This window comes from Homalodisca vitripennis, chromosome 4 (assembly GCF_021130785.1).
Source record: "Homalodisca vitripennis isolate AUS2020 chromosome 4, UT_GWSS_2.1, whole genome shotgun sequence".
Taxonomy (NCBI): Eukaryota; Metazoa; Arthropoda; class Insecta; order Hemiptera; family Cicadellidae; genus Homalodisca; species Homalodisca vitripennis.
Genome location: NC_060210.1, coordinates 79,144,723 through 79,168,668, shown reverse-complemented (window position 1 = coordinate 79,168,668; position 23,946 = coordinate 79,144,723). Strand labels below are relative to the sequence as shown.

Sequence of the window (23,946 nt, the reverse complement as noted above, 5' to 3'; positions counted from 1 at the left end):
TTTTATAATCTTCTCTATATATGTTTCAGACTGAATAAAACACATTCTGATTTGGCCACTACAATATAGTTACATTAAACATATCAGTAATGTCCTAGACAGCTGATCTGCATTCTTTGGAATTTACACCACAATACTTAAAACATGATTCAGTTTGGTAGTTTTTCTTAAGAGTACTTAGTTTATCGGTACAGTGATCATTCTTATTGCTAATCACCTGCAATAAAAAATTAAATCATCACTAAAAATGTGATAAAATATCAAAGTTATTATTTGTTATTAAAAGTGTTATTGTTGATTTTTTGTAAAGTTTATTTTTTCTTCCAGATAGAGTAATATTTTACTATTATTTTTTGTTTCTCATATTTCACAATCAAATGCACCAATAGCAAAAGCTGTAATCCATTAGGTATTGCAAGCTATAAGTGTTTACATTTATATGGTGATTATGTAAATAATTATTGTAGAGTTCCCTTTTCAAAACATATCTTGAAATGTTTAAAATAAGTTTTATTTATAAAAGGAATTTATTTTTTCAATAATCCTATACAATCATGAAATAAACATCTTGGGGCCTCATTTAGGCAAACAGATCATGTCTAATTTGTTGAAGCCATCTGCAGGGTATTTCACTTGGCATATCTTCATCATCTTTATATATATATATTATATTATTTATTCACACATTACCTATGTGTGTATATGTGGTTAGAAATAGATTGAATTATAACATATAATGGATCTAATCTAAAGAATATTCTACAATTGATTATGAAGCAATCAGCTATTGAAACAGCTAAATTCCAGGACAAAGAGATCCTGCCTCAGGTAATTTGATTGTGTAAAACAGTCGCCAGAGCAAACCTGCTGGGGTATCTGAAATGTCATCTGCTGTACATAGTGTCAGACCTGTCCATAACTCTAACTTATTTGTTTACAGACCAGAGTTGAACAAGAATGTAGAACAGGTGTACAATCATAACCTAATAAGTATCCTGGAAACTGCGATCCGAGCAACCAATGCTCAGTTCGAGGATAAGGAGATTCTGTCTCGGGTGAGTGTGACGATGCTGGAGCCTTCAGCAGGTGACACTGGCTGGGATGTTTTCAACGTCGTCTACTGTACCTCTGGCCCTCTCGACACTGTGAGTTCACTCTAGATACAACAAATAAACAATTTTAAATATTTGACATTTTATATTTTTGGATTAGATGGGAAATCAATTTAAGTGCGTTTTCAGTTTATTTGTACTAGGAGCTTTTTGGTATAAAAAATACCCGGTTTGTAACCTTTTGTTGAGATTTGTGTATGAAAACTATATTAGTTCAATTTTATACACAACTGCTGATTCTTGTATTTTGAAGCTTTATGATCTATAGATACACCTTAGGAGTAGTCTATTCTATATCTAATGATATATTGGTTTTTATTAAGGTTACAATAAAAACATTGTCTTAATTTCATCTTTTTCTCTGATGTGATTGTGGCCTTATATAATGTTGTATTATCACAAACATTTGAGAGAGATATATATATATATATATATATATATATATATATATATATATATATATATATATATATATATATATATATATAGATGGCGTCTGTTGTCAGGTGTTCCAACTGAGTGACGGTACTTACCAGGCAATGTTCCTGTTCTTGTGGCAACTCAAGCGAGTTGAGTACTCCCTGTCTAACTTTCGTAAACAGCAGACTTGCGTGTTGAAGAAACTGCAAAGGCGGACTGATTTCTCAGGTATGTTGAAAGTACATGTACATGTATTTACAGAGTAAATTAGTGTGTTGGGTAACTTGGCCCTGCAAAATCAATGCTGCTTCATGGGTGGTATCTGTGTGTTGTTGATTCAATATATTTCTTTATTGACAAAAACCCTTGTGTAAATTTAGGAAAGTGTAATTAAAAATATAGTTGCCTTTTTCCTGCAATCTATTCTTAAGAAAATTTAGTTTGAAGTTGAAAACTCTCCTGGTGGAGCGGAAGTACACCAAAGGTGTATCTATAGATCATAAATTAATGATTGAGTGCTAGATATTATTTTTTACTAATACACAAGGTTTTGTAAAAAAATGCACTTACAATTTATTTTTCATGATAAGCGGTTTTTAAAATTCTTTTTAAAGTTAAATTAATTGTGTATTAGAAAATAGGTAACAAATCTGATTTTTATATAATTGAAAAAATTAAAAATCACTTTGGTTAGCAACTTTTGTATGGAAAAAAAATATCCAGTTTGAGGTAAAATAACTACTATAAGAAAACTACTATTTTGAATTTTCAATACTTTCATGATAAAGAGCATTTAAAAACAACCTAAAATCATGTTGTACCATTAAAAAAATTGTCAAGCGCTAAAGCTTTGTCTTGCTAAAAACAGAGTTTTTGACAAAATTCACTAAAATTTAATTTTCACCATTTAAAGCTTTTTTTAAATTATTTTGAAATGTTAATACTTTAATGGTAAAGACCATTAACCCTCTCCCGCTCGCAAGGCATGAATCGGCACGGCCACCAAATAGCCACTGCAGCTTAACCCATTGAGGAAGACAGACGAGTCTGACTCGATGCCGCTACTAGCGGACTGAATGCAGACACACGAGCCTGACTCGATGTCTGTACTGCGTCGTTACCTATCGACATAGTTCTATAATTTTTCGACAGATATCATTGGCGTGTCCTTTGTGAACGTTTATACTGACTAACAAAATATAGTTTTGGTCAGTTGGCCAACCTGTTGATTCCCTTTTTCTATTATTGTAAAGTGTCATCTGTTTGTTTTGAGGGAGTTAACGCCGTTTACTGCGTGTTTGTATATTGTTTGTAACTTTTTGGTTATGTGCGCATAATGGATCGTGAAAATTTACGTTCTTCTGAAGTGAACCGTTGAATTTAGATGATATTGAGTTTGATTCCGAAAACAGCAGTAATGAAAGTGTTGAGGACATAATTGTTCAACCGACCAGAGCTTGTAAAGTTTGCACTTCCCACAACAAGAGGTCTGAGACTGCTTGGATGTGCGACCGGTGTCAAGTTCCACTGCATCATGAAAAATGTTTCAAGGATTTTCATACCAAGCTAAATTACTAAAATCCTGAAGAACATGTGTATATAGTGTAAATAATAAGACTTAGTAACTACAGTTATCCAGTGTTTTAAAATTTCATTTCAATATAGACTAAATTCCATGGCAACCTACAACTGATGATGAAATCGCAAATGCAGAACCGTAAGTGATCACAAAACTTTTTGTTGCATGTTTATTTTTACAGATATAAATGTAAGTTTTTGTTTCCATGTAAAAAAAATTATAAAGTTTCAGAAAATATATAGTTTAGATGGCTTAAAATTTTTTAAATAATTTTTATAGCAAATTGCTTTTAAAACTTTAAAATTTCTAAAAAAAATTTTAATATTTTATATTTTTTACAAAAAAATTTTTGTAATCTACAGTGAGTATATTTTATTTTTAAAGAACACAATGTTTTCTACAAAATAAAACACAAATTATAAGTTTATCTTTAATAGAAATTATTTTATGAATTTTTTACCAACTGCCTGCAAAAGAGCTGATTTTAATTGCCTTGTACAGGTCAGTTCAGAATCAAGTTAACTACTTCCTTAATGGGTTAAACAGCACAGATTGGCACGCACTGCTTTACCCACTAGAGCCGATAAGTGCTGCTCTCGAGTAGCAATATTTTGTACTACTACGGGTTGTTCGCTATCAGGAGGCCATTCACTTTACTTTTACAGTAGATTTATTCCATTATTTTGCTATTTATATGATGTACCAGAGCTTTGTGAAGTGGTTCGAGGCATTGAGGATGTAGTTCAGAGTGATTACAGTGGCAGTGGCAGTGACAGCGAGCCAGACAATGACCTTCACCAAGTAACTGCGCAACAAACAACCCTGCGCCCAGCTGTCCGTGTGCCCCCTCCCTGGTCTCGTACAATCAACTTCATTGAACCAATATATAGTAAAATAATTAATATATATAATTATAGTTCATTACAATGACAGAACGTGTGTAAGTTGAGGCGCCGCGTATTTTGACCGAGCGCGACTGGCAGAGCGAATTAATTGAGGTTAGAAGCACCGTGAGCGCCTGTAAACAATATGAGCGGGAGAGGGTTAAAAACATAGCAAAATCATGTGTAATAAAACTTTACTTGCTAAAAGGAAATTCAAAACATAAACGTAACCTTACTGAGGCAATTTTTAAACAAACTCTACAACACTGTCTTTGTGGACACTTAATTAAAAAACTAGTTCATTAATTTTAATAACTAATACAACTTTGAAACACTTTAAATGATTAAAAACGCACAATTATATAAGATAACAAATGCTCCGCTACTACTCAGGACACAACACAGCGATCCAACTGAGAGTTTTGTATTTTTAGTTGTTTACGTCATCTATCAGCAGTACAAAGTAAAAATGACAGTTGAAAAGGCTAGTTCAGTTCATGTATTGGCCTTTGGTATGATGTCAGCCAGTATGGGATAAGTTATAGAGATACTAGAAATTAATTAATAATTGTCTTGTTCCGAGACTCCGGCACTTTTTGGATCAAGACTTGGTGTTTAAGCATATTTTTTACATCCTCTTGTAGCGAGGTTCCTGGCAGAGACAATTTTCTCTCGGGTTAAAAGGGTTAATGTAAGTTTACACCTCAAAAATTGAACAGCTACTTGCAAAACTATCCTGGAAAGGAGGTAGGACAATCTTTATCCAAAGTTTAGTTTACTCTCAATAAAATTATCTAAAGATAAAGATTTTTTTAAATTAATAATTTGATCTCTGTAATGAATCAGAGTATTTTTGGTGGCTTCAGTATTTACTCCCAAGAACATGCCTTCAAAACGTTTTACATGGGTTCAGAAACTTGCTGTGTTACCATGTACAAATATTTATTATTTTTGATAGCAGAACAGGGCTTTCAACCAAATGTTTTAAAGGTTGTGGGAATTACGCAAAATGTAAAATTACAAAAGTGGCACCCAGGGTGAAAGAATAGTAATTAATACCATGTAATACTAAAAAAAACAAAACAACAATAATAATCTTTATTATTCCCTCAATGATTTTTTGGTAAGTTTAGTTAGTAGGTTCAGTAACAATAGTTAGTAAGTTTAGTACATGTTGAGTACTGGATATACAAAATATTTAACTTTGATGATTTTTTATTTATGTCTTTAGCATTGATTTTGTGAAAAACACAAGTACCTTAAGTTTAACAGAAATAAAAGTGGCAGGAAAATATCCGAAAGAACTGAAATACGGAAAACCCATAACAATGGAAAAGTCAACACTTTCTATACATTGTACAAAAACAATATAACAGATACTCTATTGCAAACTGCACATTTAGTCCATATTTCAAACATTGTACAGTAGTATCTAACAGTTTCAAGTGTGCCAGTTAGAACCTGTATGTCCCTCATACCAGTCAGTGAATGTACATCACTGGAACTTTTTGAAGAAACAATAAAGTGTTTTAGAAGTACATCATAGAAACTGGAAAGAGTAGTCCCCTATCTGCCATTGTACCAAAAACCAAATTAGAATTACAAGTCATAAGGAACGGTATTGGTCGCAAATGAAGATGTGGTCAAGACTGCTCTGACACAATATAATAGAGATAAATGTCATGGTATGTTATAGCTTTCATCAATTTCTCCTATTTTTTAAGGATTGTCAGAGAATTTACCTATAATCCGGTTTTTCACAATTTCCGCAATACAATCCATCCATATTGGCATCAGTTTGTATATACAGTCCATTTAATTTGGTTTCAAACATATATTACCAATAAAATGATATAACCTAAAAACTAAATCCAACTTCATGTACAAAACTACTTATATCTTATCACTATAAAAAGGTAGTAGCTAAAAAATTAAGTTTTGTAATTAAAATAAACAAGTTCGTACTTAACCCTGTTTGTTAGACTTATAACAATAAAGCAAGAAGTTTTGTATGTTAATTTAATTCCTTAAACCATTTGATTACGTTTTCATTATTATAAAAGATGAGGGAAGACAGTTATGGTTTAATCCTGTAAGGCTGCCATAGATATAATAAAGTACTGAGCCAGTAGAGATGTTTAGACAGCAGGTGGTATCAACTACTCTATTTTTTGTTTATTATTAAATTATATCCCTTTCAATAGATATTATAACAAAAAACATTGATTGTAATATTATAAATCCTTTCTTATTAAACAATTTGTTTTTTAGTGGCCATAAACAAAATCATGATAACATGTTAGTGATTGTGCGAGACCACCATATCAAAGAAAATAAGAGAGCCTGATCATTTTGTGATCAAAACATCCAGTCGAGGCATTGTTTACCAATATATAAATGTTGCAAAATGATAATGCATTCTAATTTTATTGTAACCATTTGTTTAGAGCTACAAGCTATGCTGAACCACATGAGTCTAGTCACAGCGGAAATGGTCCACTACATAAACCAAGTACAATACTACATCTTGTTCGAGGTCATAGAGTGTTCATTTGAGAGTTTCGCCAAGAAATTTGCATCTGCCACAACCATTGAACAAGTCATACATGACCATGAAATATTCTTACAGGAGATAAAGATGAAAACACTACGAGATGAAAGTGCTAAATCTCAGGTAATTGGCAGTCAAGTAAATTAAAGAAATGTTGTAGTTTTATAAATAAAATTGTATTGAAGTTCATATGCTTTACTTGTATGTACATATATTGCCGAGGTTTTATTCACTGATACCAGACACTAAACTGATTAATAAAATGTATTTTTCTTATACTTTGTTTTGAACATCTTAGATAGATAACTAAAGTAACGAATTATTGTGGCATTGTAAATATCACTCGGCACTAGATGAACAAACAATCACTAAATTTATTCAAATAATACTTTAGGTATCTGTATATAAATATATCCCGTTTTAAAATATATGTGGGTTTATGTAATGTTTGTTATCATGAATAGGGATGTTTTTACCAATTTTAATATATACAATACATATAATTAGACTTGCCATACGTCCCGGTTTGGCCGGGACAGTCCCGGTTTTGCAAGCTTGTCCCGGTGTCCCGCCCGGTTGCCTGCTTGTCCCGGTCACGTCAGAGGAGCCGAATGTTTAAAACAATTGAGCTAGGCCTAGTTGTAGTTTAGTCTAGAGGTTCACGACTACACAACACTCGTTCGGTTCAGCGTGGTCCCGAGATAAACCGACCTATTACGGAAACGCGCGATTTCTGCCGAGAAATTACGGAAAAACCCGAGTCGATTCCGATTGAAGAAGAAAGTAAACAAACAGCCGCCATTAGCCCATATTCTGTCGCTAGTTTCACGTGAATATTGGTTATTTCGTTTCAATCCTATTTATGACAGTCCCTTGTGTTGTTGATGTATTGTTTACACTATAGTGTGAGTTTGATGTGCTCAAAACTAATTTAGTGTTTTCTTTGTATTCTAAAACTTTAGTGCCTGTTTGAGTGACGTTTTAGTAATTTAGTAGCCACATCATGCCTAAAAGAGTCTGCGGATTTAATGACAACCTTCAGAGCAAGTATCCTTTCTTAAAAAAGTTATGTACACAGGATGACAGAGTTAAATGTGAGCAATGTGGTTCTGAATTTTCTGTAGCTCATGGGGGCCAATCTGATGTTAACGATCATTTAAATTCAAAGAAACATAAAAATAGTTTATAGGGCCTTGCTGGTTGTTCCAAAATTGCATCTTTTTTCAAAAACATCAATCCACAAGAAAACGAGTATGAAATAGCTGCAAAAGAGGCAACATTCGCCTATCATACAGCGAATCACAATTTGAGTTATAATTCAAACTCGTGCTCCTCTAAGTTAATTTCAAAATTTTTTGAACCGAAATTTTCCTTGGGCAAAACTAAATGTAAAGCTATAATTTTAAATGTGATAGCACCTTTGGCACTTAAGGAGTTAAATAATGATTTATCAAATGCAAACTTTGTTGCGTTAAGTATGGATGCTTCAAACAAAAAAGAAGTTAAACTTGTTCCTATAGTTGTGCGTTATTTTAAACAGGAATCTGGTGTGCAAGTCAAGCTATTAGACTTTAAGTCTGTACCAGGCGCAACCGCTGAAATATTGTTTAATCACCTGATGACAGTTGTTAAAGAAAACAAATTAGAAGAGAAAGTTGTAGGATTTTGTGGTGATAACTGTAATACAAACTTTGGTGGAGTAAAGAGAAGAGGGAAAAACAATGTATTTGCTCTTATAAAGAACGAACTTGGAAGATCAATAAATGGTGTTGGTTGTGGTGCTCATATCGTCCACAACGCTGTCCAGACTGCTGTAGATGTGCTTCCCATTGAAATCGAGGCCCTTGTTGTGAAAATCTACAAGTATTTTCACATTTATACTGTAAGGGTTACTCAACTCAAAGAATTCTGCGAATTTGCAGATATTGAATACCGCAAATTAATAAAACACGGAAATACTAGATTTATCTCCCTTATGCCAGCAATTGAAAGGATGATTCAAATGTTTTCTGCTTTGAAAGAGTACTTCTTGTCTCAGGAAATGTGTCCATCTCTGATAAAGAACATCTTTGATGATGAGCGAGGTGAAATGTTCCTATGGTTTGTACATGGTCAGCTAGCATTGCTTAATAAAACTATTTTAGCCATGGAGAAAAATAAATCCAGTGCTATTGATGTTGTACATGCCTTACAAAAGTTGAAGGAAAATGTGCAAGAAAGAAAGGAGTCTAACTTCATCCCATATGGAGCAAAAACGGTCCTTAAAACACTTAAGGGTAAAAGTAATGTTGACTGTAACCAAATGACTAGTGATTTTAACGAATTTTACTGTAGGTCTATTTCTTACATTACACTTTGGGGAGATAGTTTTGGAGAAGCTCAAGATTTCGTCTGGGTCAATGAAAACAGCATTTCATTGGAAAAAAATTGAAAGAACTGCAGAAGTAATTAATAAAAGTACCGGAAAACTCAAGATAAACATCGACAAACTTTTTGACGAGGTTGTCCTTGCCAAGCAATTTTGGGCCTCAAAAGTGAGAAGTATGGGTAAAAGAAGACGAGAAGAATCCAAGTGAAGAAAAATGGATGGAGCTGTTCCATTCTTTTAAACAGCAGAATATTTCAGTACCAAATCTATGACTTATAATTGAATATTTTTATTGTCTTCCTGGAACATATGCTCCAGTTGAGAGAGTTTTCTCCATGATGAACATTGCCTGGAATGATTATCGAGGATTAATGCACGAATCCACAGTTCCAAATTTAATGTTATGCAAAGTTAACTTTGCAGTTAGCTGTACTGAATTTTACGAAAAAATAAAAAACAAAAAAGACTTATTGAGAAAGATTTGCTCTAGTGAAAAATACGAATGGTATAAAAAATAAGCCTTGCTTTTACATTTTATAGCTGTCAATGTTTTTAAGGTATAGCCTGAAGTAAGCTTGTATTGTTTAACACATTGGAGTCTGGCTTGCTATTTGCTGTTTTTATAGCCTGGTCTGCATAAATTAATGGTTTTCAGATTTTTTTTTTTAGAAAACTGTTAAATATTATGTATATGATATTATATTTTCTTCAAAGTTCTATCTTTACTCTTTAAATTTATATGCAAAACTGTATTCCTATAAAAATCTAATTAATTTTAAAAAAATTTAAAAACTTATCTTTTTTGAAGAAAAATAAAAACTCCCGCATGTCTTGTGTTACTTGAAAACTAACTTTTGAATAAATAAAACAAGTAATTTCATTTTTTTTAAAGGCATTTACTATATACATATTTACAAATAATTTTAATTTCCAAAAAAGTTTCAATTGCCAAAAAAATTATTGTTGTCGTAGACAGACTGACGACGCGCCAGGCCACGTCAGTAGATAAACAAAAGCCTCAAGCGGGTATGACGTAGTAGCGCCTAGTGGAATTTTTCTGAACTAACCATCAAAGCTGGCTTTGTAATGCAGCAGACGGCACTCGAATATCACTCGGGCAACTCCGTATATCAATCGGCAAAGCTGTGCTCCAGTCACGCTCGAGCGCCGGCCGTGGGTTTAAACAATGGCGCTCGAGTCTGGCTCGAGCGTAGACTCGAATGTGTTAATGGTTTCAATTCATTTTATTAGAGGCGTGTAAAAATATAACCCAAACTGTATTTTTATTGTTATGAGGTATAATCACTTTTATACTATTTAGAAATTAAATTAAATTCATACAATTATACACAAAGTTTTTTGGTTTTTATTTTTAATTTGACTTCATATTTATCCCCTCCCCCCCACACATTTCGAACAGAGGCGTTCCGGTTGGCCGGTGAAAGATTATGGCAAGCCTACATATAATAAGTTACAGAAAATATACATGTATCTTTCTTCATATATTCAGAAATCCCATTTTATAATTCATCAAGTAAAAATAAGATTGAGGATATGATGTAGTCCTAAAAGTATAGAAATTACCAATCGAACTCAACAAATCCTATAAAATAGTGTGGTATCAATTACTTTTTGTTTAATCAGAGATCTCTAAAGGATCAAACTGACATGGCATAGAGAACAGATCTTAGATAATTGCAGTGTCAAGGGTTAATGATTGACATTTTGTAACTAACACTCTGCAAAGAATATGTAGCATTTGTAGGTTTCATAAGTGAAATGTGAAAAGCTTGAAAGCAGTATAATCTTGTAATTACTAAGTACATAAGGTATTGATCAGTAAATGATACTGAATGTTAATTACGAGGGTCGTCCACAAAGTAACCTCCGTTTTGAAATAAAAAATAAACCAGTTGAGATACAAAAAGTTTATTCTATAAATGTTAAAACTACAGCTTTTCTCTACCTTTCTACATATTCACCATACAAATTCAAGCACTTATCATATCTTTTAACAGTTTTTGAAATTCCGTCTTTAAAAAAATCTGCCGCCTGAGAACATAGCCAACCTGTCACAGCGTTTTGAAGCTCTTCATCACTCGCAAACCTCTGGGATGCAAGCCACCGCTTCATGTATGGGAAAAGATAGAAATCACTGGGAACCAGGTCCGGGCTGTAGGGGGGGTGGGTCAAAAACGTCGCATTTGACCTTTCCAAAAGTTCTGTTGTTCTTTGAGCTGTATGAAGGCGGGCGTTGTCATGGACAAACACAACACCAGATGTCAGAAGACCATGACGCTTGTTTTGAATCGCTCGTCGTAGCCATTTTAGTAAAAGGTTTCAGGAAAATGATCCGAAAGTTCCAAGATTGTGAAGCGACGGTTCTTGCGAATTTTCTCATCCACTTTGTTCACCAAGTCATCACTGACGAGAGATGGCCTACCACTCCGGTCTTCATCGTGAACGTTCGTTCTTCCATTTTTTTAAAAACGAACCCATTGACAGACTACACCTTCCCTCATAATGTTTGGGCCATACACCGCACTCAATTCACGATGAATTTCAGCTGCTGTGTAACTTTTCGACCACAGAAATCTTATTACACCACGTACTTCACACTTGGCGGGATTTTCTATCATAGCGCTCATGTTTTTACGTTGTAACAAGAGAACGCGCGATCGCACGATGCTCTCCCTTGCACAGCTAGAAGCGTACTGAACGGCTGCGCACACCGATGTGAGAATGTCGGCGCTACCCCCACTACTTATCGCGCCACGCCCAAACGGCGGTTACTTTATGGACGACCCTCGTACAATTAAAGGTTACAATAAAAATGGTTTTAAGCAGTTTTTATTAATGGAGGTTTCTTACAGATAATTGTCGGTTTTCTAGTTGTTATCAACATTGATGAGTAGCCTGAACCTGTCTATCCTGAATCTGCTGAGTTTTGGGAGTCAGTTCCTGGGAGCAGCTGAGGAGGAGCTGGTACGGCGCTGGGAGCGGGAGCAGCAGATACTCAAGGATGGTACTTGCTACAAAGAGGAAGCACAGCACAAGCTGCTCGTGCGACAGTTCAGTAGTAGAGTGTTACATGCCAGTAAAGAGGTCGGCCTGATTTCCTGCAGTTACCAGGTCAGTATGTTAACACATTCTGAAAACTGCATTCCCATAAAAAAAAAATTATCAAATGAGCCTTCTCAAGATAAAATAGTTCATATACATGAACAGACTATATATATATATATATATATATAGATATATATATATATATATATATATATATATATATATATATATAGATGTCTGATATATATAGATAGATAGATCTATATATATATATATACACACACACAAAACGACAAGTATTTGGTCTTCCAATCATATGTTAGTTTGGTTATTAAAACACATATATGACAGATACGGCCAAATAGAAAATAATTGAATTGTAAAAAGTGAGGGTTCTGTGGTGTAGTGGTAGCTTGTGAAAGTTTATTGAAATTTTTTTAAATTAGTCTATTGACATTTATACAAATTTGATTAATGTAAACTAATGTTTGACATATAACTAATATTTGAGAAACATTTTTTTTAGGCAGAGGATCTTCTACAACAGACTATAAAACGTCAAGTGAAAATAATTCCCGTATTTAACATTACCCGTTTCCTAGAAACGTTGGATTGTTTTTTTGAACTCCTGATTTAGATACAGGGTTTCGATTGGGATAAATTTCATTAAATAAATTACTTACTTCATCATAACAACTCACCCGGTCTCCGTAGCCTTGCATCATCAGGATCATAAGACGCTCTTATTCACTTAAACACTCCATTTCAACGTAAAGTACTGTATCACAGAAACACGTCTTAACTTAGTTAATTTTAACAAGAAAATAAATACGATACTGGGCTTCCTTAACCCTAGAACTGTTAATCGACAAAATTTTGTCGGTCAGTGCCGCTTCTGTGGTGTTAACCGTCAAAATTTTGTTGGTCAAACATTCCCTCGTATAATTACTTTTTACAATATACTCCGGTAACGTATCGATATAATTCATGCACCATTAGATTCGGGAAGAAAAATGCTAGGGAACAGATGAGTTTTATTCCTCTTTGTATTATGGTTATGACGTAGCAAGCTTGTCATTTTGAACGTAAAAGAAAACGACGCAATTTGTTGTGACTGCCATATTGCCGCTGCCGTTCCGTATCACTTTCGTGCCAAGCTGTGGATATTTGTAAGTTTTAATAGTTTTTTAACGCGTGTTTTAGTGTCGTATTTAATGTGTAGTGTGTTGTTTGATGTCGTAGTAGTGTAAACATATATATTTTAGAATAAATCAATTTCTATTTACTGAAATATGTTTGAGAAACTACCGGCTTTGTGTAGGCTATGGCAAAATGACTTGGCTAAAATTCATTTCACATAGTTTGTTATTGTTTTCACTTACTAAACGTTATTTATAGCACTCTTTTAGCTCTGAAGTAACTATTTATTTTTAGTAAATAGATAGTTTTCACAATAAAATATATATTTCCTGTAATTTCTTTGTTTATATATATAATAACTGTTTGGGTTATTCTATAATTTTTCCATATATTTAGTTATATTTATAGTTTTCTAACTACATAATATTTCCTATTACTTATAAACCATAAATTTATAAATTTTGATATAGTACAAGCTTTAGAAACGATTTTATATTTTGCTGAATGAAAATTTTTTGCAAAATTTTTGAATATTGGCAAAATGCAACTTTTTTTACTTTTTTAAAAACAATTTATGGTAATTATTTCATTAGTACTGTATATTCTATTTTATTCTAAGTAAGAAAATATGCAATATAACATGTATTCATAGATAAATGTATTAGCAAAACTTGTTTTACCAAAGTCTTACGTGTACACCTGATTTTCAGAATTTATACGCATCGCTGCTTTTTGTTCTATAGCTTTATGATGCTTTCATAAATGTGTATAGTGTTTATGTTTTTCTGAAACTAGATAAAATTTGACACAGAATGGCTATCTCACTTTTAAATATATCTCACTATAACTTCATTTGCTAAAAAATTTTAAGAAATATTTTTCGTAAATTTTATATTTGACTAGCGGGCCCGGCGCGCTTTGCTGCGCATTTCAATAATTTTTTGCAAAAGTTGCCCGCGGCTTCGCACGCAATTTCCCGTTGAAAACAGTACACTATATTCACTTATTCTTTTTCTATCACATTCTAAACATTGCTGAGATAATTGATAGTCGTTCCATCGTGAGCCTCTTGGGCGTATTATGAAGGTATGTACCATATTCCTGCCTCTATCTAGCTGTTACCCACGGCTTCGCACGCAAATCTTAAGAACCGAAGTCCTTATATTACTTAGTAAATTTTTTTTTTTTACTATAATAAATTTTAGATTAAATTAGTTATATCTCCGATGCCACAATTGAGCTTGCTTTGTTGTCTCGATCGAGAGAATATGTACACACGGAGTTTTGAGAACCATACTTCTGTCAAAAAAAACAACTAAGGTTGATTTTATAACATTCTTTATATTTGTAGCCAACGTAAGATAGTAATTATGATATCTGCATTACTCTTCTGATCAAGCATGAGCATGGTTTATATTAAATAAATATTGCAGTTAAAGGTGAATTTTTACGTCAAATTTGAATTGTATTATCTGGATAGTAAAGTCTATGTTTAACAGTGATTGCAAAAACAGTTTAAACAAAATTTGTCGTTTCTCTTAAGCTTACTCTATGCTTTAAAACTATAAGTGTAATATATGTTTACAAAGAACAGCTGATTAAAAATTTGAAAAGACGTTAACATATGTTTGCTGCAATGCATTTCTTATGGGTATTTCTGTAACCAGTGGGGCGGAATCCTGAATCGGGAAAGGGATGGGCATAGCTTATAAACCTTCTCCGTGGAAAAATCTATATACATACAAATTTTCATAATGATCGGTCCAATAGTTCACGATTCCATAAAGGACAAACATACAAACATTCATTTTTATATATATAGATTAAAAAAAGTGTTTATTAAAAAATTTTGTATGGTTAATTTTACAATATAGTATAATTCTACGTTTAATCCTGAACACAAAAATATATACTTTTATTTTATATTTTTAATAATTTTTAAAAAAAAACCTTGCGCGAAGCTCCAAAACAGCCCGACACTACAGGATGAAATGACCGCCAGTTCTAGGGTTAAAACTGAAACAATGAGGGAGGCCCGCTCTGCAGCAGGTAATAGCTGTAAAACAGGTTTGAGTTTGTAAGAAAAGTGGTTGGCTATTGAATTTATTTGCCTTCTGAATGTGGATGTTCCTGTTATACCTCAATTAATTTAATGAGCTGCCATGTTGTACTGGGTTGAGATAGAATGCTCTCTAGTTTCCACTGTTCTTCTTTTATAAAGATCTTTCAAATGAGGTGTCACTTAATGGGTCTTTACATAAAAAAATTTTGAAGGATCCCACCTGATTGGAATTGTTCTTTACAGTTTCGTCCATTTTCATCTCCCAGAGAACCTTCAATACCCTTTTTCATAGTTAAAATTGTATTAAAATGTACGGTACCATAAAAACCACAAAATGTAATGCTGTACCTCAACTTGGACTCAAATAATCCCTAATATTCTAAATTAAGAACATAATACAAGGCGAATGAAGAAAGACATCTCAAAGCGAAAGTTGCTGAATTGAGCTGATTTGACAGTATGTTATGTCCATTTCAGGTCATAATCGAGAAAAGTTGCAGTAAATTATTTATTAAATTAATTCTAAATGTATAAAAGTCAATATTGTATGTAAAAAGAACTAGGTACATAGAATTAACAGTATAAAGAGCTAACATGGGAAGTATAAAGTATTATGCCTTAAGATGGAGTTAAACCAATATATAATCTAATTTTATAGGTTTGGAAATAAAATCAGCAAGAGAGAAAAATATGGTTGATCATGGCTATGCTTATCAAGTATTAGAAATGAAACAGATAATATGCAACGCAGCAGTTAATAGTTTTACGTAGGCTGCAGAAACTTGTTAAACATTAAGTATTACTGAACCATGGATTAGATGTATCAAAGGAATACTGTTTTTATTTGAGATTTGTGACAACAAAAGACATGTTTGGTTATAATTATCAGGTATAAAAATTAGCTCACAAATCAGAGAAACAAAAATAAACACATGATATCAAATCGAACATCAAGTGTATGGGAGTCTTAAACTTATAATAAACAAATCTTGCTAATATTACAAACAAATAGAGTATAACTCATTTATATTGAGTAAAGTTTTGTAAAGAGAAACAAGTACGTCATAAAGAACACAACTAACAATAACCTCTTGCTGACAGATACTATATAGGCATAATAAATATCAATAATATCCAAACATGGAAACAAACTAAAGTCGGTAAAACTAGTATTAATAATTCCATTATTAATTACTTAGACAAGCAGTAATCAGAAGTCGATTCTAATAACCAAATGGGAAAAGGGACAGCAGACAGCACAAATTATGGAAGGGAAATAAAATTATGTGGGAAGTTAGAGAAAGAGAGCTTGATTTTTTAAATTTTTTATTTTAGTTAAACCGACTCTTGATGGTAGCACACCATGTCTTCTTTACACAGACAGAGTAGCTAATGTGTGTCTGCAAAATATCTCCTAAGTGATAAGAACCATCAGGCAATTAATGTTCATAGCTCTTAACCTTTTTGGTAGTTGGACCCATATTTTATACTAGGGTCTGAGCTTATAAAAGATCTATAAAGCCGAGTAAAAGCAATATGATAAAATGGCTACAGACTATATGCACCATTGATAAATAAATATACATGTATTTGAAGAAGTACATAATTCTTGTTACCTTTGTTATTTTTTTGTAATTTTAGTGTTAGTACTGGGCAGAATTATGGCTGGACCCAAAACAAAAAAATTGAAGCAATATTCCATCTGATTAGTTACCTAAAGATTACATGAGCCTGTTAAATTGTACAAAAATATTCAATGTTAAAATTATATTTTTTAGGAATGCTAAATGTAATATGAGTACCTAAAGACTTCAAATGTAGCTTCCCAATACTCTACATCTCATCAGAAATTTTTCTGTAAATCTTTACTTGACTGAAAGTGAAAAACTTTCCAATAACTGGAGTTAAATTAATTTCATGCTCAAATTCCCTCCAAGAATTCCTTTGGTACAGTATATAATTAGACAGGTCTATATAACTATAAGAGTATATGTCTATACTCTTTTAGTCAGTTACTGACTAATTTTGTAAAACATGATGACATGTTTTAGGTGACCCACCAAGCTACAAGGATCCTTCTACAGAGTGTTGGTTGGATCAAATAGAAAACATTATTTTATGGATGTATTGTAAAAGAACTCCAATAAAAATTATTTGATTTTTATTATTTCTTTTTTTATAAGTATATATGTGTAGTGAATGTTCTGCATATTTTTAGGTTTGTCATGTACTTAAAAAGTCATGAAAAACGTTTTTAAACTGTTGATTTTGTGGGGAAACTGCAATTCACTATTCTACAATAATCCATTCTCTCGAAAATTATTTGAGACAAGTTAAATGGAACACTCGGTATATACACTTTTTATGGTTTATTGACACATGTATCTAAGGGTTGTAATGAATTGCTGTGTCAGGGTTTACTTGCTCTCTTGGCTGATACAGGGCTAACCAGCTACAGATGATAACAAATATTTTGTTGTTTGCTCCAGTTAAATTGTATTTCATACTTAAGAAAACAATTGATTTTTAATTTTAATCCAAAAAAAAATAATTGGGTTTAAATTTTACTCTAAAGAAAACAATTGGTTTTTAATTTTACTCCAATGGTAAATAATAAAATGTCATTTCATGTGTATACTGCACCTATACCTCTATACCCTTTCTCATATATAGAAGTTATTTATAAATAACATAGTTATATAGACCAGAGTTTATCAAGGTTTGATCAGAAATCATAAAAAGTACCAATTATAATAATTGAAATAATTAGATTTTAGAGCCTAAACCTTCGTGATTTAAAATTAGAAGTGAGTACACATTTAAATTATTTTCAAAGAAAGCAAAAAGATCTAATGTAATCTTCTATCTAAATAGAAATGAATTCATTGGTAAGTGCATCACTTAAGAACCACCAATTTGGTTGTTTTAGCTTTAAAATGTTCTTATATCCAAAGTAAGGTTTTTATGAGAAAACAATTTAAAAATTATATACATTCCGGAATTTCTATGAAACAGGCAATTCCAAGGGTTTGGAGAAGTAGCAGTGTACTGCAAGCTGCAATGGCAATAGTGTCATTATCTTACTGAATTAAGTAAGATCTTTACGATAGATTGTGTTAGGAACAAATTCAAACCATTAGTGTATTCTGAATAGTATTTTAACGTTACTGTTGAATACCATTTAATGAACAAAATGTTAAGTATATGCACACTAGGTTGTCATTGTGGCGTGTAATATTGGAACAAATCAAAACAGAGAACCAAACACTAAGATGACTCAATGAGCCATTTACTCAGTGACTACAAAATTGAGGAAAATGGTAAGTGCAGCTAACTAATGATTCCCACTGGCCCAAAATAGTTCAAGTGCTGCTGTAATCGTGGGAACAGTTAAAAAATCTATTTTACTCTCTGACTTTAAGGTCCAGAAACATTGTTCTTTAAACTTCATTATGCTAAACTGTATCAGGAGATGAGAGTATCTTCCAATACCCATCATTTATCTTGGTAGGCCATTTGAAAAGGATATGCGTATGACGTCTCTGTTGTTTAGTAGGAAATGGTATGTGATGCCATGAGTAAAAGGTAGTTAAACTTATAACATCAGGTTTTAGAGGCAATAGTTTTTAGATAATGGTTTGAGTTTCCTTAAGATCTTTTGAGGATTGTAAAAATTGTAAGATAGTTTTTAAATATTCTGGAAATAGCAAAAAAGTAAAATATTATGAAGATCAAATATATTGCAATTATTGTTTGAGAAAGAATTACATTAAAGCACTCCAAAAGTTATTACATAGACTTGTACATCCACAACATATAAGAGAAAGCTTTAGAGAGCTTTTTACAGAGATAATTTACGTGTTCATCCCAACAAAGTTTGCTATCCAAATGGATACCAAGTAATTAGACAGGTTTAAACAGCCCAATGTCATCAGTGTCTAAATGGTTCTTCATAGAAAATATTATGTATTCCGTCTTATTTTAATTTATTATTAAATAATTTTCTCTAAACCAATGTTGTGCTTGTTCCATTCAGAATCAGAATCAGAATCATTTTTATTGCCATTTTTCTTTACAGAATTGACAAAGTCAGTCATAAAAACAATACATATTACAATAATGTACAGTTAAAAAACAAAAAAACAACACAGTAAAATATACTGGCCTACAAAAGTATGGACATTTCATATGATGGGATAAACGCTAAGCATTAATAGCTACCTCTGAATTCAGAAACTCGTTTACAGAGTAGAAGGCCTGAGTGATGAGCCATTTGGAAATTTTTGATTTAAAAGTTTGTAAATCTAACACCCTCAACATTTCGGGAAGCTTGTTAAAGAGCTTGATTTGCAAATATTTATGACTCTTGCTGTATTTGGTTAATCTCATTGTAGGCAAAACTAAGTCATTAGCATGTCGTGTGTGATAATTATGTATATTGTTAAAACTTGTAAAATCTTCTACGTTTTCTCGTACATGAATTAAATTTTGAAAAATAAAAATGCATGGAAGAGTCATTATATTATTGTTAATAAAATATGATTTACAGCTATCCCTATAACCTAGACAAAACATAATTCTTATAGCTCTTTTCTGCCACAGGAAAACTCTTTCTGCACCTACACTATTACCCCATAAAATGTTAGCATACAACAAATGAGAATGAAAAAAACTAAAGTAAGCAATTTTAAGTAACTTATTACTAACACAGCTCTTTAGTTTACGTAGTAAAAAACAAACTCTTGACAACTTTGAAATTACATTATTGGTATGCTCATGCCAGATAAGCTTAGAATCTAAAGTTATCCCTAAGAGCTTCACCGGTTTCAATATAGAGTCTTGCATTTCAATACTTCTTAGAGAGAATAGTATGTTTTCAGTTTTATTATCATTCATTTTTAAGAGATTAGACTCAAACCACATAGAAGCTGTATTGATTACTCTATTAGTGTTACTAAGAACATCATGTACACAGTTGCCCTTTACTATTATAGATGTATCATCCGCGTACAATACGGTATTACAGTTCAAATTGATTGGTAAGTCATTGACATACAAAATAAATAAGAGGGGGCCAAGAACAGAACTTGCAACCATTTTTTTGCAACCATTGAACTTTTAAGTTTAACTTTAATATCCAAGACATCTGAACTTGATTTAATGATGGTTGTATCATCAGTGTAAAGGACAGAGAAAGATGGAACATTGTGAGCAAAATCATTCACAAAAAGAGGAAGGGTTCATGTACTGACCCTGTGGTACTCTTGCTGTAACATTTAAAATGATGAATGTTTATATTTTAAACAAACCATTTGCTTTTTTTAATAACTTACCAATAATTGTTCAAATTATTTGTTTAAAAGTCTCATAATATTCTAACTTTTTAAACAACAAAGCATGACGATGGTGTCAAAGGCTTTACTCAAGTCGATTAGACTTGAACCGACAACGAGTTTATCCTGAGAATAAATTCTACTATTGCTTCTATTCCATCAGCAGTTGAATGTTTGAGGTCTGAAACCAAATTGAAAATTGGATAATATACAGCAAATTACTATTTAAAAAATATTCATGAAGCTGTGCTACCACCATACGAGATTCAATTATTTTACTTAAAATAGGCAAACTTGTAATTGGACAATAGATTTCTGGATTCGACACATGTTCTTTTTTGTAAATGGGTGTAATTTTAGAAACCTTGAAACAACATTAAAAATGTCCTTGAGTTAAAATCAAGTTGATTAAATAAGTTAGTGGTGCCACAATTACATCAATTATATTTTTTAGAACATAATTTGAGAGACCATTGATATCTTCACTATGGGAATTACTCATTTTGTTTACAATGGATTGAACTTTTGTTTCATCAATCAATTTCAATTTAAAACTAGTATATATGTGATGTGACTGAGGAGAGTTTGCCATTAAATCAGAGCAGGCTATATAGCCTGATGTTGTTTACATCAGGCCTAATAGATATTTCTAGTTTTGTGGATAGTGATTACACTCAATTTTTGCAACCTTTCAAGCAGATTTACATTGATTTTTGGAATTTGAAATAAGTTTATTATTAGATTCAATTTTTGCATGTGTAATAGCTTGGTTATAATGTTCTTTTTTTTCATTCTGAAAAATGTCCTTATTCACTAAATTAGAGGTATTCTACCATCTGCCATATAAAGCTAAAAGTTGATTTCTTTTATTATTCAATTCAACAGTGAACCAGTTCACTTTGTTAGACTTGTTAGATTTACTTATCACAAATATTTGTGAGCAATACATATTTAAATAAACACTTAAATCGTTTACAAATAAATTAAAAACAGTATTTACATCTAAATTACTATAAACATTGATCAGGTTAAAATCACTCAAACATTTATTATTTAGTCTTTTACAAGAAATTAAGCGCTTGGTACAGCTGTCTTGTAATTTCTTTAAAGAACTGTGTGTCAATTGACCATAACAGGTTAACCAAAACACAAAATAGTCACTCACAAGTTTCCTTGAAAGTATACAAACATCTACTATTATTAGTCTTTTGCATGAATTCTATAACATTCTAGAAAATTAAAAAAATATACTCTTTTCAATCAACTACTGTGACTTTCTATACATGTTAATCCATTCCAACTTGTATGTTAACATTAAGACAGACATGGCTGTCACTGGGTCTCACTTTATGACTTTTTCAATGATCCTTGTGATTTTTATAACAGTAAAAATCACTTTGATTTGATTTGGTAAATGTCAAGGCAAATGCTGTGCATACTCATTTAACTAATCTTTGGCAGACTTATCACATTTACAGCACAGGAGAAACCACCCTGTAAGACTTTGCTTGATAGGTACAATTGTTGTTTTTGAGATTGTGTTCAGTGAGTAGTATTAAGTATAGATGTAATATATTTATACATTTTTACCTTAAACTGGCTATATACAAGGGCTATTACAAAAATTAAAAAGTAACCGATTAAAATTAAGGTTCATTAGAGAAGTAACCACCATTTGATTATAAAAAAACACTGAATCAGATAAAACATATTTTATTATATACATTTGAAAACTACATAGTTCCTCTATTCTTCAACATAATTGCCATTACAATCTAATTACATCATATCTTTTGACGAAATTAGAAATGCCTTCTTCAAATAATTCTACTACGTACACTTTTAGCCAAACAGTGACAGTTGAGCTCTATAATCTTTGAGCTCATCATCTCTTTGAAACACTGAGAGCCACTTTTGAAATTGGTGGAAATTTATCCGAAAGTTCAGAGATTGTAAAATGTTCTTCTCTAACTGTTTCATTGATCTTGTCAACAAGTTCATCACTCACTACTGATGGCATTACATAGATCCCTTTCTTTTTCATGTATGCCACCTTTGAATAGCTGCCACTGAATATTGTTTTACTGTAAAAAAACCTAATTACAACATGTACTTCACATGTGGCAGAAAACTTAATTCCAGCACACGTTTTGCTAAGCTTTAGAAAATGAACGAGCAATTGTACAACCTTCTAACTACGACAGCTAGATACATACTGACATGCCCTGGCCCCGGTATGTGAGACGAATGGCGGTTACATTTGTAATAACCCTCGTACATTGTTAATTTTAGTTCTATATTATAAAAAACATTTTATGTTAAAAATACTTATTGCATAAATTTATACAAAATACATTTTGTAAAAAAATCTCTTTTTTTAGGAACATATGAGAAAACTACTGGTGCAGTTGTCCTCAGAACAAGATGACCTGCAGCTACTCAGTACCAGATTGGATTTCAACGAGTTCTACAAACGTGCTGATCCGGAGCTCTCAGAGAACATCAAGTTTCGCAGAGTTAGCAACTTCCTTGGCATTACGGTGCGAGAATGACCTATTGATCTACAGCCTCCGTCCCCTTCACGAGACATAGGCAATCCTACTGCTGCAGCCGAACTCGCACAACAAAACCAGATGTACCCAGATTTTGACCTTCAAGCCATCGACTTAAATGAGCAGTTGGAGGATTTTGTCAATGAAGGTTTGTATGACAATAGTGACACAGAGAGTTCTCTGGGGAGGATGGTCGATGATGAAGTTTCACTTACTGGTGACTCCTTGAGGGAAATCGATTTGGATAGAGATTTGCTTTTGGGAGAAGATATTTATGAAACTATTCATTACTACAGTAGAAATGTGAATCGTGAGTTTGTGAATATCAGTCCAGTAGTATTTGATTACTCGAGCTCTTTGAGTTCAAGTGCCAGTGAAAGTGGTGAGAGTGTGGGTCCTTCGGGTGACTGTGATGCAGCTAAGTCATATGATCATTCGGACAGTTCCCACTCAGATGTTGGATACTCCTCCAACTTAAACACCACCAATAATGATGAGAGTCTCACCGAAATCGCTGACGTCAAGAAAAAAGAAAGTTTCTGTTCTTATCAGCCTAGGAAAATCTCTAAAGAAGATCCAATAGGACGTAGTGTCAGCGATTCTTTCCTGAATAGAATAAAGGGATTTAGATTTTTGAAGGGCAAGAAATCAAAAAACAAAACCAAAAGTCTTTCTAAAACTAACTACTTTGAAAGCTCCACAAGTAGCCAAAGCAAGTTTGATGATTCTGGTGTAATGAATTATGGGAGTATTGATTGTGTACAGCTGGCTGATTTAGATGAAGATTTAAGAGAGAAATCATTTGATTCCCTCAACAGAAAATTTACTAAGAACAAGAAACATGAGAGCTTCAATCCTTGTTGTGTTGGCTGACTATTA

The 23,946-nt window shown here is 32.5% G+C and overlaps 1 protein-coding gene across 2 annotated transcripts in view; it reads left to right on the top strand.

The window, feature by feature from the left end:
- LOC124359605 (gamma-tubulin complex component 3) overlaps positions 1–23,705 on the top strand; it is a 45,776-nt gene extending 22,071 nt beyond the window's left edge. The window contains exons 12-16 of one of the 2 annotated variants that reach the window (XM_046812490.1): positions 941–1,145; positions 1,619–1,760; positions 6,443–6,669; positions 11,807–12,046; positions 22,897–23,705. In XM_046812490.1, the coding sequence (XP_046668446.1) occupies positions 941–1,145; positions 1,619–1,760; positions 6,443–6,669; positions 11,807–12,046; positions 22,897–23,067 (985 nt within the window). In that variant the 3' untranslated portion in view covers positions 23,068–23,705. Of the gene's footprint in view, positions 1–940; positions 1,146–1,618; positions 1,761–6,442; positions 6,670–11,806; positions 12,047–17,233; positions 17,347–22,896 lie in introns of those variants that run through there. The other variant, XM_046812491.1, reaches the window with a different exon arrangement.
- Positions 23,706–23,946: the final 241 nt, after the last annotated feature.